General features: G+C 41.9%; 1 protein-coding gene across 1 annotated transcript; it reads right to left on the reverse strand.

The window, feature by feature from the left end:
• Positions 1-5958: 5958 nt before the first annotated feature.
• On the reverse strand, positions 5959-10432 carry Dmp1 (dentin matrix acidic phosphoprotein 1). The gene is made up of 3 exons (XM_051198525.1): positions 10319-10432; positions 8659-8703; positions 5959-7391 (listed from the first exon to the last, which is right to left on the reverse strand). The coding sequence occupies exons 1-3, from the start codon at positions 10430-10432 to the stop codon at positions 6063-6065; spliced, it is 1488 nt and encodes a 495-aa protein (XP_051054482.1). The 3' UTR covers positions 5959-6062.
• Positions 10433-18750: the final 8318 nt, after the last annotated feature.

The following is an 18750-nucleotide window of genomic DNA, read 5'->3' on the forward strand; positions in this document are numbered from 1 at the left end:
GGAGAAATCTTTCCCTAGATCTGACAAAAACAAAATCATCTGTAGTGGATTGTTGGTAGTCATACTTCTCCCCACATGCGTCACCAAAGTAAAGAACACCTGTCGTTGAAGAAGAGAAAGGAACATACAAAGGACAGAGATGAGGCAGGAGTGGGAGGCAGACGTCCAGGCCGGTATATCCCTCCTTGGGCCTCCTGCATTCCAGTCCTCTGTTTTCTTATGATAATTTCTGGTTTTAATTCCTCCAGTCATTTTAATAGTCCTAACTAATGCACCATGGGAATCTCCTAATTGTGCTTACTGCTTTCTGTTTTGGGGGTGTGTAGCACTGGGGAAGCGAAGCTTCATCTCTACATGAGGTGCTTTGGGACACCTGAGAACCTTGGCAGGGAAGTGAGGACCCCGATACACGGACTTGGACAGAGACACTGCATTGCACAGAGAAGAACGCTGTGGAGACAGATCAGGGTGAGGGGCTCGAGGACGGTGTGGTTAGCTGGGTGGAGGAATGACATGAGGTGAGGCTGGTGTCGGTGTCAAATGATGTTTGCCCTACTTCTTAGCCTCCACTCCCCTCGGCGGTGCTAAGAACTACCCTTTTCTGCTTTGGGCGTAGGAAGGGTATCTTTCATATGTGAAGTTTATCTTTTGCTCTCAAGAAACATGTGAGGGAGGAGTGACCATAATCGCCAGACAGTCATAATAAGTGACAAACTTAGAGACCGCGCATTCTTAACTCCTTGTCTACTGACAGGCAGGCAAATCAGAATCAGTAGACAAAAACAATTGATTGTTTGTTTGTTTTGTTTAAGGAGTGGAAGATTTTTCAATAGTTAAATAGATGGTGTAAAGGAGAGGTAATGTGGAGCAGTTGTTTATTTGTTTTTTAACTTGTTTTAAAAGCTGTGTCTCATACCATGACAACAGGCACAAGACTTGTGCAGGGGTGATTGTTTTAACATTATAAACTTAGATCAGTATAATACATAGCTTATAAAGGTATTGACGGCAAATAAAGGAACAGGGCATTCCGATGTAAGAACTGCCTACATTGCATCTGTCCAACACTGACCCATCCTCCTGGCCAACACAGATCCCATTCACCTCTTGGCATTCATGAGCTCCAACAGCAAACAATGCTGCCATCTGCTGGAGTTTGTAGAAATTACAACACTGGATCACTTTCATCCAAATGTTAGTTTCAGGATTTTCTGAAGGTTTATTAAAGAATCCTATTTAAAGGAAAGAAAAAGAAATATTGACTTGGATATAATGACATACATAGGTAATCCTAATACTCAGTAGTCTGAGAAGAATAAAGAACTGGAGGCCGGCCTGAGCTACACAGTGAACAGTGAAGAGTGAACCAGCCAGGGAGAGAGAGGGAGGAGGAAGAAAGAGGGAAGTGGGGATTCCAATTGCACATAATAATAATGTTGGTCTTTTAAATCATGGTTAAGTTGTAACTGTCTACACAGAATGATAATGTTCCTCTGTTAAATCACAATGGTATTGTTAAATTGTAACTGTCTACACTGAACTTTGGAAAGGCTATAATGCAGAAATAGTTGTTCTGTTTGAATAAGTTACATTTTTACTCTCAGATGGTGTCTCCAAACTGCCAGCATCAAGTCAAGAAATCTAGCTTAGTGAAATATTCTGCACAGTAGAACAGACTCCAGACCCTGTGTGCTTGCTTCTCTATCCAGACTGGCTGGGAGAGTAACCGCAGGGCATCATGCCAGACTTTTGGTAGAGGATGCTCTTTTTAATTAATTAAGAAGAGATCATCTTAGGATGGTAGTAGCAAAATGATATTAGCACAAAGCTGTTTGCTGCTTCATCACTAATGTTATTAAGAAAAAAGAACAATGCGCAGATAATTCTTGTTGTGATGATTTCAAACTATAAAACACTAAGTGATGTGGATATTGATGAACAGATGAAAATGACTCTGACTGCAACTATAGAAAATGCACGTATTTGTAGAGCATGGCCAAAAGGACAAACTGCCGATGGGTAAATCCTATCAGGAACCTTCTGGGCCTGGATAAGTACGCTACATCCTCTGTGGCTCCTAATGTTGAAAAGCAAAGCAAGCACACTCTACTCTGGGAGTGTGCACACACAGTTTCTAGAAAATGATGGAAAATTCTCCACTCTTCCCCTTGAAAAACAATTATCAACCTAATGAAATCGCATTTTTGGGAACAAGGGGTTTCAGCATGGGCTTCTCTTTTGTGTCTGCCTCTTTTCGCTCTCTGTTGCTCTAGGACTTCCTCGTCCTTCCAGCTGACTTGTTTCCACCACTTTCCTCTTGGTGAGGCTGGAGCTGGGAAGGCTGGAGAGAGTGATTTCCCTGCCTTGGCCCTTCCACAGGAAAGAGCTAGGAAAACAACCCTTTGAGGACCCAAGTACCGCATCTGAGCACAGATCATGTTCCCCTTACTTGCACTTCTGCCTTCTCAAAGCACAGAAGAACATAAATCTACATAGTACTGCTGGCCAGGATGGGGGTAAAGCAAAGCCCACAGCGGGAAGGAGAGTGGTATGACAACACAGTGATAGGGAGACGTTGTTCATCTTCCTAGGCTCACAGAGCCTTCCTCCCCACAGGGAACTCCAGCAGGTCTCCAGGCCTACGGTTTATATTATAAAGGCCAGATTGTGTTACACAGAGGGTGGCAGCCTTCCCTTTATATCAGCTGCACAGAACAGCCTCTGAGCAGTCACTTCATGTATATTCAATTGCCTCAAATAGTAGTCATGATATGTGCAGAAGGCAGCCAGGCTTTCTGACCAATCATAGGCCCACTAATCTGAAGATGAGTCTTTGACTGTGGCTAATTTCTGGTGTATCATGGCACGAAGGCAGAGGGAAACCTTGTATTCATGTAGATCCTGACTTGACAATGAAGGTAATGCTGATAGACAAACAGGGAGAGGAAAACTCAGACAAGTCTTGCTTTCTCTAAACCTGCGATCGGCAGTTTCTCAAAAAATAAAACATCCTTGTTTTTGTTTGTTTGTTGTTTTCTGATGACTGGCAGTCTTAATTTTATCATCTGGGAGCTAATGAGGTACAGACACAAAAAATTGACAGACACAAAAATGCACCTGTTACCTTGCCAGAGGAACTGAGCAGGCCTGTGAAACTGGGCGGGATAGCATCCCAATCCAACAAATTAAGTAGGGTTATAATTTGTTTACTGTTTTCTCTTCATCTGTACACAGGCCTAAGAATGGACAAAAGGTTCCAGAATTGACTATTATAGGATAGCACAAGCTCTCTACACTGGTTACATTTTACAGTCGCCTGGTACTTTAAAACACCAATGAACCCAAAATTAATCCCAGGCTGATTTTAACCCCAGAATATTTTAATGGGGCCATAACAGAGACTTTTTAAAGCCTGGGTGTGGGCAGGGCAGAGTTGCAGGCCCCAGGGGAGGGGAGGGGGGCAGGGTAGCTGCCTGGGAACTACCATCATAAGATATGTACCATGGTATAGAAGTGAGTTGTTTACAACCTCAACTCATTTTTCCCACATTCATTCATAAGGGCAAGATCTATTAACTGTGCATGAATTGTCCGATCTCAATGCAAAGTTCTGATGAATAATTGCAGTTTTTGATGTAGTAATTTACCAAGTGGTATCAGGCCATGAAATTGTGTAACTTCCTACAGAGTAGACTACATCCTGAGAGGGCTCTTCATTTTCCACATTTTCAAAGGCCAGCATTTCATTGATTTTTAACTAAATTTTGTGTATTTTTTAATGTCATGTTGATAATTCAGTCTGAAATCAATTTCATCTGAATAATATCAAATAATAAATAAATAAATAAAATTAAAAGCTAGTAAGACACAATAATTGTAAAGCTCAATAAATACTTTTCTCTTCAGCTAGTAAATGAAGAAAAGGTACTCTATATTTGAGTTAAGAAACAGAATATTATACAATTACAAATACATTCACATGTTCTCTGACTATACAGATACATGTTTTATCCTTATACTATGTGTGTGTGTGTGTGTGTGTGTATACACATATATATTTGTGAGGATAAATATTAAACTGTTTTAATGAGTTTCCAAAATACAGCCACCTATGCCTAAGGCACCTAAGAGGTCCAAAAATTGGACAATTATCTCTGAAGGAGCTGTGAGTTTGCAGGAACCCTGACAATCACTGCAAAGAACCTCGAACCCAGTCATACAGGTATGAGTGGACTACAGCAGGATAATTCCAGGTCACGCTGCAGACCCCCTGAATTGGAACCTCAAAGGGAAGGATAAGAGAACATTCATGCATTTTAGATGTGCATATACATGAGTATATATACCCTCAAGGGAACGCAGCTTTGATCTTGAGAGGGACAGATAAAGGGGATCAGACCTGAACCTCGATTCTCTTAACACAATAGTGGGGAAATTCACTCCCACCTCCGTGTGCATCGGAAGGTAAGCACAGAGGTAAGCAGGAAGTGCTGAAGTGAAATTGTTCCCCTCTGAGACACAAATGCTTAAAGATTTTGTTTTTGTATGCCTTCTGGCATACACAGATGAGCATCTGAAAGATAGTAAAAACGAATACTGATCTCAAACATCACCAGCTTCTGATGTGGTCTCATACCAAAGCTAAGAATGGACTCTCTCCTCCTTATCTATAGCAGGGGTATTTAGTGCACTACCACTCATATGTTTTTATATCTACTTGTGTGTATGTGGGATGTGGGTGGGGGTGAGGGGCATGTGCACATGAATGCAGAGGTGCTTGGAGGCTAGAGGCAGGAGAGTACCACCCTGGAGATCGAGTTACAGGCAGTTGTGAGCCGCCAAAGGTGGGTGCTGGGACCCAAATTCGGGTCCTCTACATGAGCCAGATGAGCTCTTAATCAATATACCACCTCTCTGGTCCTTTCAGCATCACCTTGTTACCTTAGATACAAAGGCAGTTTCCATAAAGTAATTTAAGAAAAATATATTTATCTTAATAAGATAAAACAAAATAATTGGAAATGTTTCAAAGAAAGGATTCTCTACCATAAATACATCCTAATGATCAAAAATGCCATAACAAATAAGTGCACAATTCCTCTGGGTATTATTATTTTTATTACAAAACAAAGACTTTTTCATGAGGTAACACTTCAATAGCACTTAAGGAAGAAAAAAAAACAATACAATACAAAAAAAAAAAAAACCCGAGTCCTATGTACAGAATTTTGCTATGTGCAATCTGTGTAGAAGACTTGGGGGATAGATTGAAAAAAAAATAAAGCTATATATATCCTTGTTAAAATTATTTTTTTCTCCCACCTCCCCACTAAATTACCCATATCATCATCAAAAAGGCAGTGTTTACAGAAGGCCCACAAACACACTGAATGGGGAAAATGAATTGGGGAAAAATGTTTATCCAAGATTTCCCAATGTACCATCATTTGAGAATGCTTTTACAAACTAAACATTTAACTGTACAAGAGTTAATGCTGTTTATCTCAAGAATAAATAGAATCACATTGTCCTCAATGGAGAAATTCTGGGTAAACCCCCAACTGCAGGCTTTGCTGCTGTGAATCCCTCTAACTTTCCAAAGCAAAGCTGGACCCAGACATTCTGCTCATCCCTCTGGCACAGCAGTGGCTCACTTCATCGATAGTCTATAATGTTTTCATTAAATGTTTGCTCCTCGGGAGCAAAAGTGAGCCTGAAGCACCGTCCCACCCCCAGCACCGAGGGCTGTGCTTAGTACTTAATAGAACCCCAATAATTGTCAGGTTAGTGAGTCGGGGAACCTTCACCTGTGAAGCTACTGTGCACACCTTTCCTCTGATCATTTAACTGTGTCTGTTCTCACATCATGCCACATTACTTAAACTTCTAGGAAGTGGGTGACTCCCTAGAAAAAAGTGTAACGTTGAACAGTTCCTCACAGAAAGAAAAGGCCCTGGTTTTACATCTGATTAAAACATCAATAAGTTATAGTTGTAGTGAACCCCCTACTCTTAGGCCCCCAAGACCTTTCCTGTGAGAGCCATCTCTTAGACAAACTAATGCTAGTAGCCATCTTGGCAATCATTGTCGTCTTGGTCCCCAATGGGTTTGTTGTGGTAGGCATCAACTGTTAGTTTCCTACTGTCTGCCTCCATGTTTTGGGGGCGGCTGTCTTCCTCGCTGCTGGAAGTGCTCTCTGTAGAGTTGCTATCGTCTTTGGATCTGCTACTGTCCTGAGAGTCACTGTCACCCTCTTCCTCAGAGCGGCTGTCCTGCTCAGACTGGCTCTCTTGGCTCCTGCTCTCCCTTGAAGCGCTCTGAGACTGGAGGCCTTCCTGGCTGGAACTGTCCCCATCCTGGGCTGACTCCTGACTTTCCTCTGAGAGTCGGAGGCTCTCACTGGACTCACTGTCGGCTTGCTCCTCCGTGGACTGACTTTCAGAGCTGGAGAGTGAGTTCAGGCTGTCCTCCTCACTGGACTCACTGTTTTCTTGATCTCCCGCCTGACTTGTGCTATCTGGGTTGTCACCCCTGACCTCACCGGCCACCCCTTCCTGAGACTCACTGCTGCTTTCCTGGGATGGTCCATCCTCCTCACTGGACTCACTGCTGGGGTCTTGTCCCTCTGGACTGTCTTCCTGGGACTGACTCTCGGCGGTGTCCTCCTGAGACTCGCTCCTGCTTTCCTCCTTGGAGGTGGTGTCCTCTGAGGAGTCACTCTGGGTTTCCCTGCTGCTGGTGTCAACAAGCTCACCGATGTCATCTTCCTCGGAGACCTGGGACCTTCTAAAGGGCCTGCTGCTTGAAAATTCCACATACTGGCTGTCGTCTGAATCCTGCGAGCCTGTGAGCTCATGGTCTCCTTTCTGTTCTTTTGACCTGATCCCAGCGCTGCTCATCCTGGCATGTCCTCGCTCGCCCCTGCTGTTTTCGGGGTCATCACTCAGCATCCCTTCGTCATCGAACTCAGAGCCATCCCCATGGCTACTCTCGCCCTCACTGTCACCTCCTACCCAGTGTTCCTCACTGTCACTGTCCAGAGCGGAGTCACCTGCCTTAGGCCGGCTGCCTGCCTCCTCCTCACTGCTGTGGTCCTTGCTGTCATGGGGGGTATCTTGGGGAGTTTCTTGGGAGGTGCTCTCTTCACTGGATTGTGTGGTGTCTGAAGAGTCCTCATCACTGTCCAATCTGGAGCGTCCTCCCCATTCAGGCCCCGGGCCATTGTTCTCGTCACCAAAGGTGTCATCTCCACTGTCATCTTCATCATCTTCTTTATCAGCTTCTGTCCCCACACTCTTAGGGAGACCACCAGCGGATCTATGAGCATACTGGCTACCATCAGAGTCCACATCCTCTTGAGACTCAGTGCTGTCACTGGGGTCATCATTTGCCTAAAATCGAGGTAAACAGCTATGGTCAGTGTCCAGAGGGGGCTATCTGGAGATGGGCTCTTCCTCCTTTTCCTCTCAATCACTATCAGAACTTAAGGGAATACTCCCCCCTCCCAACACTCTTTTGTCTTGTAACCCTTGCTGACCTTAAACTTACTGTGTAGCCCAGGCTGGACTTAAGCTTACAGTTATCCTCCTGCTTCAACTACTTTAATGTTGGAATTATAGGCATGAGCCACCATACCTCGCTACTTTCTATTTTATATGGTATATCCCTCAATGCTGCAACCCTACCCTTCCTCAAAATTATACATCACACCTTTCTCAAGCAGCACTTTCTATCCTCCCTTGAGAAATGAGAGAATACTTAGTCAATAAATCACAAATTCTCCCCTAAAGGGGCATTTTCCCAAATGCTATGGTTTTGAATTTCTATAATGTTCTCTGATGAATATTTAGTAAATAAGATTAAGCAGACTAATGACTCACCTCCTAGACCTGTGTAGGGTACAAAGAGAGTTTGCACTTCAGAAAGAACCACAGTCTTGCATTTGCTGGGGCACTCACATGACTGTTTGTGCATAATGATAGGACACAGCTAGAGAGATCACCTATTGGCAGAGCCCTCATTTACCAAGTATGAGCCTCTGGCTTTCATCCCCAATATAGAACACACACACACACACACACACACACACACACGCACACATGCACACACACACACATGCACACACACACACACACACACACACACACACACACACACACACACACACACACACTTTTAAATAAAAGATATTAGCTTGCTGCCTTTGTTATCCCCCAGGACCACATTGGGACTGTGTTAAAGAGATAGGCACCCCTAAAGCAGTTGTTTTTACTAGTCATTACTTATCTATCCAAGTAAGTGTGTGCAGTGTGTGTGTGTGTGTGTATGTGTGTGTGTGTGTGTGTGTGTGTGTGTGTGTGTGTGTGTGTGTTAGTTTTGTTTTTTCTTAGTTTGATTTGTCTTTTTTTTTTTTAACTAAGAGGGACATTTAGGGACACAATGTGTCAGGTGATAAAAACGGAATGAAGAACACGTTCACATTTCACATTTGAATTTTCTTCTCTCACTTTCCCTTTTTTGTTTTATGGGGTTGTTTATTCTGCATAACCAATGGTTAGAAAACATTATATTTAGAACTGTTCCCAGGTAATTTAATCTCCCACCATTTTCCTTCGATTCCTAAGTAGCTGGAGAAGCTGAGGAAGCCTGTTTAATTACCTGTTCCTCTGAGCTAACTTTACTCTCGTCGGATGACTCACTGTTCTGAAAGGGAAAAGGAAAATGTTTACTTTCCTTTGTAATTCCCAAGGGAAAACATGATACACATCACTAGCTCGGCATTTATATTTACTACTTTGAGAATGGTGAAAAGGGAGAGGGAATTAAAAAGTTACTTCATGAGACACTTGGGACAAAAACAAGTGAAATAGTTACCATGGGTGGTGGTGGTGACCGAGCCAAATCGTCCTGTGTAAAGGAAAGCAAGCCAGTTATTCTTCAGAAGTAGTCATGTCACTGCAAATATTTAGAATAATTTCAGGTGATTTTTAAATTTGAGGGGCATGTATCATACTCTCATATTATGGTAAAATGTCTAAAATCTGAGGTAAAGTAAGTAATAACCTGAGAGATGTTGAAATAGACACGGAAGTTTCTGACACTTGGCCCACTATGTCTGCTCTGAAGGTGGCGGCGGCTGCCACAACCAAAAGAGATGAATATGGGGTAACACTGGTGCTCAGAATCCAGAGTTCATCTCCGGCAAGTCACTGCTTCCTCGGTTTGACCTTAAAAACATCCATCCTGGTGTTGGCCTTGACAGTCATGTGTCCAGAAACCTCTTAAGGTTTGGGGAATCAGAATGCTAGGCAACTCTTCAACTGACTGTCAGTTCCTTATTCAGACATTAAGAAAATTACCATGCACCACATGATACTGTGAGAGTGGACTCAGCCAATGGCATGAGAGCATCTTTAGCACTGTTCAGTGTGATGTAGACCAAAGAAATAAACCATTTTGACTATTTCCTTCCACCTTACAAAATTCAAGAATAGACAAAATTGAATTGAGAAAGCCAATTAAGCCCTTTGTGCAGTCTTCAGACGGAAGGCAAAGTTAAATGTAATGGCAACAGCCGTAGTCATGATTTCTTTCACTTTTCCCAGCCTCATAAGAAGCCTAACAGTCAATGAGCAAGTTCTGCCCCCTCCCCTTCCTCAGCTCTTCTCCTTTTCCTCAAACACAGAAAAGTTCTATGTGACACGCCCAAGGCACTAAATAGAAAGGGGAATGTTGCTATTGGCATGTGGACAAAGGTTCACAGTGTATCCTGCAATGTCTGTCCTTGCCCTAGGAATGACAGGACCCAACTCCAGGCTTCTGGCTTTGTATTAAGAGCTGCATCCTATGAAAAAGCTAACAGGAAGCAAAGCAATGAGTTAAGCTCTCTGAGTTCATGTTTAACCTTGACCTGCAGCGCCAATCTCTAGGACTGCAGGCTTCCTGGCCCTGGCTCCCTTCTTGGGGTGGGGTTAAGGGTAGGGGGACATCTATCACATGAAGTAAAAATGTCAACCCTTAAGTCACAGTGTCATGAATTTAAGTTCCACCTCTAACGTTGATTAAACATATAACCTGGACAGAATATGTTAATCTCTGAGCCTCCATTTCTGCTGAGTACAGTAGAAATAAAACATGCCTAGTTCATTGTGCTGATAGGAAAATAAGAAATGGAATATAAATGAAATAGAACCCTGCCTGACACTGCTTCTTGAGTGGTGGACAGTGGGCAACTATAGATTGATTGATAGCTCAGCACTCCTAAGCATCACCATCGTGACAAGGACTCCAGTATCCTTTCATCCTCCTTCCTCATTACTGGACTCTCTACTCCTTGCCTTCTAGTCAGCTCTTGTTTGCAGACTTGAAGTTGCAGTCTCTCAAGAACAGCTGGCTCATTGTTAGTCACGCCCTGTGCCATGGCACCCGTCATTATAGGAATAAAACCAGAAATGGTTTCTTCATCAAACTACACCACATGAGAATTGAAACATTATTTTCTTATATGAACTTAGAGACATAGTTTTTACTACTTACAGCTTACATATTTATATGCTCTTAAGTTATTACCAGTTCTATCATTTGCCATTGGATCAACTAGGCTATACTAATCACATATTAAAATTAAAATATTTCAGAGTGTTTTATTTTCTACCCACCGTCCATTCTTCTGTGCTCTCAGATTCAGTATTTTGATATCTGGCAACCTAGAAAGAAGAATAAATACAATAAACCCACGGGTAAATTCCCAAGGCAGCATTTGTTAACCCTTCACATACTGGGGAGCAGTAGTTGACTTCTAGCCCAACTTAGGACCACATGGTACCTTGTTAATACTCAGCTTCCCATGTCCATTCTTAGAGAATCTGAGTAGTGGATCTGAAGTAGGATTCAAGAATGTGAATTTTTAACAGAGGCCTAATTAATTTTGATTCTGAAACTCAGAAGTGACACTTTGAAGACCATTGCTATGAGGTAGAAGGTGAGAACCACAGGTGTATGAATAGAAATGAACAGAATAAGAAATAACTTGACCAATGCTTAAAGAAACAGCTTCCTAAACAAGTGACTATTACTCCCATCTTACTGAAGCATACATAACTACCTGGTTCATAGCCGCTGAAAAACCATGCTGTTTTCAGTATGAGAGGATAATATCTAGCATCTTACTTACCGGGAGGGCACAGGATAACCCCCAAAGGAACATAAGTAGGATACTGGTCTTCATATTTGATGTGATTCCTCTACCTGTAATGAAAGTGATGGATGTATCACTTCATGGTACAGAAATGAGGATGCTTTATTTTTTTTTTTTTACCTTTTTTTCTATCAAAAATAACCCTCTTAAATATGTTCATCTTGTGATGAATTAATGGGTAAAGAATGTGTACTGCATCTATGTAATGGAATAGCACTTGGGCATAAAATAAAACAAAGCCCTGATATGTGCTACAAAGTGAGGAGCCTTGACAGCATTGTGCAGATTGGCAGGGAGATAACCATACTCGTTACAGGGAGACAGTTAGAAAAGACCACAGTTGTTTGTGTCTAGGATGTGCAAAGCCTTAGACAGAGGAAGCATATTCATGGTTTCCAGGACTTGGAAAGATGGGGGTTTGAGAAGTGCTGACTCTGAGGTGCAGATGTCTTTTCTAGGTGATGAATACATCCTTAAAGGGATTATTGTAAGTGTTCACATCTATGAAAGTACGGCAAACCATTTGGCTGTATGCTTCAAACAGAGGAAGGACTATATAAATTGCACTTCCATATGTTAATGTAACCTCATTCCTCAAAGAAAAATAGGATACCTAGAATATTCCTTCACTAACTTGTAAGTTATAAGTCAGAAAATGGGCAAAGAAAAGAGAATAGAGAAGTTTCCAGATGAGTTTACCTTAAAATAATTCTGTGGTGTCTTACAGAGCAACCTAGTCTCCCTTCTCTTCCCTCCCCGTGTGTGTGAGTGTGTGTGTGTGTGTGTGTGTGTGTGTGTGTGAGAGAGAGAGAGAGAGAGAGAGAGAGAGAGAGAGAGAGCACATTAAGACACTCACTCAGTCATTTTATAGCTATAGCTAATAAAGTCTAGACAAAAATAACTTGGTCTTGAACTTTTTGTTTTGTTTTGATCTTCAAGTTACGCACCATCTTCATATTACAGCCCCAGAAAGCTCTTAATGTCTACTGTGATGCATTTAGTCATACATTACACATGATCATGCTGAATTCTCTAGGTGTCATTTGCAGCAGGGATAGATCTGGAGAAAATTGGAGGTTTGGGGTACACTTGTGAATCACACTGAGAGAAACAAACCAACTCAAGCTGCACTTCATTTCAAACTGTGAACCAATGGCTTCAAAAATGATTTGTTCTTTATCTCAACATGGACCTACCCAGTACTGATGTTAAAAGCTATCAAAATATTTTGAAGGGAAATAATTTTCTGAGGTAGTAAACCCTCACAGCTGCTCTGACAGACATGCCTGATTGACCTTCTGTTTTTAAATATTCTGCAAGTTTATTTCAGACTCCCTGTTCATAAGTTTCTTTCTTTATATATAAATAAATGTTGTAAAATGAAAAGACATTTAAACCTTAGATTCACAACTATCTATCAGTATAAGATGGGAATTTAAAAATGTTTCCTTTATTATTTAGCATACTACATTAACTTAAGTTTTTTATCTAATATCACCTGAGAAGAATGTATAAAGAAATTCAACTCTGCCTAAAATAAGTCTTACTCATCAGATGTGATTTCTTATAATCAACACATTTTTTAAGTTCTAGATTTATTCTTTTTAAAAAGTAAAAAAAAAATCCAAATTGCAATTTTTCTCAAAATAATTGCATGTCAATAGCTTTGGCTTCACAAGTGAAGGAAAGTTATGCAAATTTCCTTTCTTATTTTATAATTTAAGTAGAGTTATAATTTCACAATTCTATCAAATATTCTAGAAAAAAACACCAATGACTACTGAGTTCCTTGCATTTCCTCTAATTTCTCTATTACATAATAACAAAAATGTGGTGATGTGATATACAGTTCCTCTAAACCAATAAAGGTTGTAGGTTTCCACCAGGAAGGGTGTGGCCTCGTTGTTGAAGTTCCTCCCAAGTGGAGTGGTGTCCAGCATAGGGAAGATGCACTAACTTGCTCAGGCTTATAGATGCACTATTTACATCCTGACCTAAAACAGGAATTTCCCAAATAGAAGACTGGGAGTTTGGAACAAGACAACCCAGTGTCTCAGCAGAGCTGATGTTGGCTCTCAGAGAGCACAGACCCATTGAAGAAAACCAAAGCTTAAAGCCTATGTTGAGTCTTCAATAAGTTTATTTTTTTTTTTTTTTTTACTGTGCTGTTGATGTTTTTGTGAAGTATATTTCCAAATGAAAACACCAAACTTTTGTCAACTTTAAGCTACTCTCCAAGAAAGAGTAGATCTTGAATAACAGCTTAACAAGGTAGCTACAGGCCTGTCTGTTTATCATGAATTCAGAGCCACAAGCTCTCCTTCAATACCTGGTTATAGCATCTCTGCATTTGATGTTTTGTTGTTGTTTTGAGACAGGGTTTCTCTTTGTAGTCCTGGCTATGCCAGAACTCACTCACTCTGCAGACCAGGCTGAGTGTCCTCTCTTAGAAAATGTTCTGAAAGGCGATCCCACTAAACATCAACTACCCAACTACACACTGTAGTTACCCTATGCCTGACTCACTACACACTGTAGTTACCCTATGCCTGACTCATCCCAGCAATCTTGGTGCTGCCTTTCAATTGCACACACAATTCATAATGACTATGAACAAGGCTCAGTGGTGTTTAATTTACATGACTGTGTCTTGAAACTCCTACCACACAAGTTCAGATCCTTTCACATCTTTACAGCTAAGAGACCTACATAGAAGACTTTTATTAATTAAAGCTAAACTCCAGGAGGGATTTCCCATCAGGCCCTGTTTAGTAAACCTTGTCTTTCAGTAGTAATTACATAGAAATCTAGTTGAAGCATTTGCCAGGAGAACACCTGGCTTCTTTGACTTAATGTGTCATTTTAATATCGTTTTCTACTGTGACATTGACCACAAAAACAAAAATAAGAAGCAGTTTTCTTCAAAGCTTAGCTCTCCACACCTTCCTCTGAGAATCAGAGCCTTATAACATATACATGTTTCATATTTTTCAAATATCAAAAGATACTTTAAGAATTGAATGATGAAAATGCCTTACCCTTGATAGTTCACAAGGTCTCTTCCCAAAAGGTCAAAAGCCAAGTTGAGGTTCTCACAGACGAATCTGAGAGAGGCCACTCTCGAGCTGCTGCTCTGAGCACTTGGCTGACAGAGCAGAATTTAAACTGTGCTGCAGCTCCTCAGAGCCAATCAGCCCCAGGCTGGGGGAGACTGACATCAGAGGTGTCACCAGGACCCCATCCACCCACACTTCCTCCAGCTGGGATAAGTGGGTTTTCTCTAAAAAGCTCTTGTGGTTCTCAAATGACTAGACCAGTTCCCATTAAATTGAAGATCTTCCTAAAGCTTCATTTTGCCTTCTAAATATATGTCGCTCACATCCATGCAGACTTGTGGACATCATAAACAGTGACAATGTCTCCTGCCCACTAACCAACCCCAGCAGACCCAGGGACAGGAAAAGGAGAGCCTGAGAGGGTTAGGAATTTCCTGCTGGTGTATATTTCCAGGTAGTACATGAGGAAAGCTACTAAAAGTGTAGATTGTCTTAAGTTGCCAGTGTTGAGAATATTGTCTTTTATTTTCTTTCTTCTTCTTTTAACAGGTTCTACCCACCCCTTACCCAATCTATACACAGAGACTCCAAATTCTTACAGGTCTAAGGAAGCACCATTAACACAATTTTATGTTAATCTAAAATGTTAAATTACCTCCCTTAAGTATGTTGTATTTTTGACAACATTAAAAAAAAGAATGTAATCCTCATAATCCCCTGAAACTACTTAGCACATTTTAGTATTTTTTCAAATCAGAACTGGATTAGAGGAATGCTAATTAGGTGGATCATATCCAGAGAGGTGTTGCCAAGAGAACCTACTTCATCACTAAAAATGAAATGAAATGAATAAACACTGTTCACTAGAATTCTTTCTAAGGAGTGTGCTGAAGTTGCTTGAAGGGTTCTGGAAGTGGGTTTGGCACCTGCTCAGGAGCATACTCAAATAACAATAGCATACCACTAAATAAACACCTAGATAATATAATATACACCACTGGGATTTCATTTCCCCGAGGTTAAGAATGTTTGTTTTGTTAACTGAGGGATACACAAGGCCACAATGCCCCTAATACGTGGGACAGTTCTTGGGTCATCGTAAGTTCTCAGTAAATATTTTTCTTAATGAATAGATGGATTGAGGTATAGAATTACCTTGATGCAAGTGCTTGCACAATTCATTCACTGTTTTAGAAACAACCTGGAATCATTTTCAAATATGAGGATTATTAGACTCAGTGTGAACTTAAACTTGGGGAAGAAGCAGGATATGGGGGTCTTGGGCAGGGGCGGGATAGGATATGAGGGAGAGGGGGTCTATTTTCACAGAGGTGGTAAGGACAGTGTTCTCAATAGAAGCTCTAAATGTTCTATTCTGTTCTGAATCGCCGGAGGCTCCATGGTCCCGCCTGAAGTCTGCCCTACAGGAACCTTATAATCTTGTGTGAGAGTGGATTCTGGGAAGGCTGGGGAGGAGGACATTTAGATTCTCCAAATCCCCACGCCCACACAGAGGGTTAGCTAGATCACTAAAATTGAGACAATAGTTAAAACAAAATTGGGTGTTGTGTTATCTCTTGCTGCATTTTGCTTGAAGTTTAAAACAGTTAATAGTTTACCACCTCTTACACAGGAGTCTGAAACTGTCTGGGGTTTGACTAGACAGACTTTCAAGATGGCCCCTTCCCTCAGCCAAAACTGTCACTGTGTTCTTGCTGTGACCAAACAGGACCCTAACAGCTACCCAAAATGTCATTTTCTCCACATTTTTTTGGTGAAATCAGTCAGAGAGCCATCCCAGATTCAGAAGAAAGCATAGTCTCTATGCTGTGACATGAAGGTCAGGATGGACCTGCAGAGAATGGGAAATGACAAGGTAGGTTTAAGATAAGTCATGAAACTGTATGGTAAGCTATTCCCACCTGCAACCTCATGAGGCACCATGTAAGACAGGAGTGCTCACACCTGGAACCTCAGCACCATGTAGGACAGCAATGTTCACACCTGGAACCTCAGCACCAAGCAAGACAGTAGTATTCACACCTGGAACCTCAGCACCATGTAGGACAGCAGTGTTCACACCTGGAACCTCAGCATCATGTAAGACAGGAGGAGTGTTCACACCTGGAACCTCAGCACCATGCAGGACAGGAATGTGCATACCTGGAACCTCAGCACCATGCAAGAGAGGAATGTGCACACCTGGAACCTCAGCACCATGTAGGACAGCAGTGTTCACACCTGGAACTTCAGCATCTCTTTCTGCCTCTTCCCTTAGCACTACCATCATGCTCAACCTTTGTTTGGATTCTGGGAAGAAAATCTCAGGTCTGATGCTGGCCCAGTGTGCACTTTACCCCTAAGCCGCCTCTCCAGTGCCTGCGCCTTAGTTTTCAGAACCAGTTTCTTTCAAGAACCACAGCTTATTGTTTCAGCCATTCGGCCAATGAGACTAGATCCTCCTGCCCTTGCCTTCCAGTGCTGAGGTTCCAGGTGTGAACACTCCTCTCTTACATGGTGCTGAGCCCTGAAAATTTTTATAAGTTATAGTAAATATATTTATTTCCAAAGCAAAAGCTCCATAATTAAAGAAATTAATTAAAGTTTTCCTGAGTTGAAAAAGATTTAAACCCAATATTTATAAAGAACATGAATACTGGTCTAGAATGACCACCACCAAGACACATTTTCTGTGTGTGTGCATGTGCCTGGTGAGTACGTACTAGTGAATATGTGAGGAGGGATGTGAGTATGTTTTTGTATGTGGAACGCACAGATGAACCTGAACACTACATTTGTAGCTTGTCTCATTGAGGTGACAAGACATCTGCCCAAACATCCTAAGGAGGTTGAGAGATGGCTCAGTGTGTAGGGGCACTTGTCCCACAATTGTTGTGGACGATTATTTTAATAGGCAAAGGTATGTTACAGCTGTTCATGCTGCATTTGTTTAACTATGTAAAGATGTGTTGCTGTTTCACTTTGCCTGCCCAAGGCTGATTAGAGACCTGTACCACAGCACTCTACCCGCCCCCTTTCTTTTCTTGTTGGTTTTGTTTTCTGATGCATGGTCTCACCCTGTAGCACAGGCTGAACTGGAACCCAGAGAGAGCCTATGCTGCCTCTGCCTCCCTGGGACTGAGATCACTGGACTTGCATTGCTAGCTTTGTGGCATTTCTTTTTCTTTTCTTCTTCCTTTTATTGAAAATATTTTTTCACACAATGCATCTTGATTGACATTCCAGCCCACCACCATGCCTAGTTCTTCTCCTGCCTCCTCTCCCATCCAGCTCTACCCCTTTTCTGTCTCTCATTAGAAAACACATATGCTTATAAGAGTAAGAAAAGATAAATCTTTTACCGTATATATGTGTGTGTTGTGCACGCACGCATGTGCACGTATGATATATATATATATATGATAAAACAAACAAACAAAAGTCCTGATGTAATATTACCAGACAAGGAAACTCCAAAGATGCCCTTGAGTTCATTTCCTGTTAGCCATCTGCTGCTGAGCACACAGCCTACCCTTAAGAGTAGCTTGTTTTCCAGTGAGACTCCCTTGTAGAAAACTAATATTTCATTGGCAGTGGTCATCAATTGGAGATGGCCTCTGGGTCAGGGATGGAGGTGTGTGTCTCCTTTCAGCTCTAGGGCCTCATCTGATGCACACCCGTACACCCCCTGTGCATGCTGCTGCAGTCTCTGTGAGTTCATATAAGCTTTGATCATGTTGATTTAGAGGGCCTTGCTTTCTTAGTATCCTCCCTCCCCTCTGTCTCTCACACTGTTTCTGCCTCCTTCTCCTCAGGGCTCTCTGAGCCCTGAAGGAAAGGATTTGATGGAGACCTCCCATTCAGGATTGAATATTCTAAGGTCTTTTACTCTCTGGCCATTGTCTAATGGAGGGGAGTCTCTGTGTTTGTTCCCATCTGATGCAGGAGGAAGCGTCTCTGATGATGGCTGGGCAAGGTACTGATCTATGAGTGTAGCAGAAAGTTGTTAGGAATCGTTTTATTGTTATCTTCTTTTTACAGATCAATATTATTTGGGGGTTTTTGTGTTTGTTTGTTTGTTTTGTTTACCATGGGACCCTGGGCTATCTAGTCTCAGGTTCTTGGTCACCCAAGAAGTATTGTGCATGAGTTCCATCTCATGGAGTGGGCCTTCAGTCAAAGTTTGGTTGGTTACTCCCACAAGCTTTGTGCCACTGTTCTACTGTCGTACCCTGAAGGCAGGACATTATCATAAATAAAGGGTTTGTAGCTGGGTGGCTGTTTACATTTCTCTTTTGGTAGCAGGCAGAGTACCTTCCTGTACCAAAAATGCTGGTACCTAGGTATGAAGGCTCTATGTAGGCACCAGCTTGACTTCTCTATGTTCCGTGAGTTGTGTAGACGTTGTCTTCAGCAATGGGGTCCTGCCCTCAGTTTGTAGAAAGCAACCTATAGTCTCGCAACAGCCTGGGTTATTTGGGGGTTCCAATGGGACCC

Source organism: Phodopus roborovskii, unplaced genomic scaffold (assembly GCF_943737965.1).
Source record: "Phodopus roborovskii unplaced genomic scaffold, PHOROB, whole genome shotgun sequence".
Lineage (NCBI taxonomy): Eukaryota > Metazoa > Chordata > Mammalia > Rodentia > Cricetidae > Phodopus > Phodopus roborovskii.

Bases quoted from the DNA above. Each gene is read 5' to 3' on its own strand.
- Dmp1 (XM_051198525.1), bottom strand. From the start codon at position 10,432: ATGACGGGTGCCATGGCACAGGGCGTGACTAACAATGAGCCAGCTGTT. The intron at 8,704-10,318 runs GTAATGAGGAAG...TTTCCCTTTCAG, and splicing joins GGCAAGGAGTAGAGAGTCCA to AACAGTGAGTCATCCGACGA. The intron at 7,392-8,658 runs GTAATTAAACAG...CCTCGATTTTAG, and splicing joins AAGTTAGCTCAGAGGAACAG to GCAAATGATGACCCCAGTGA.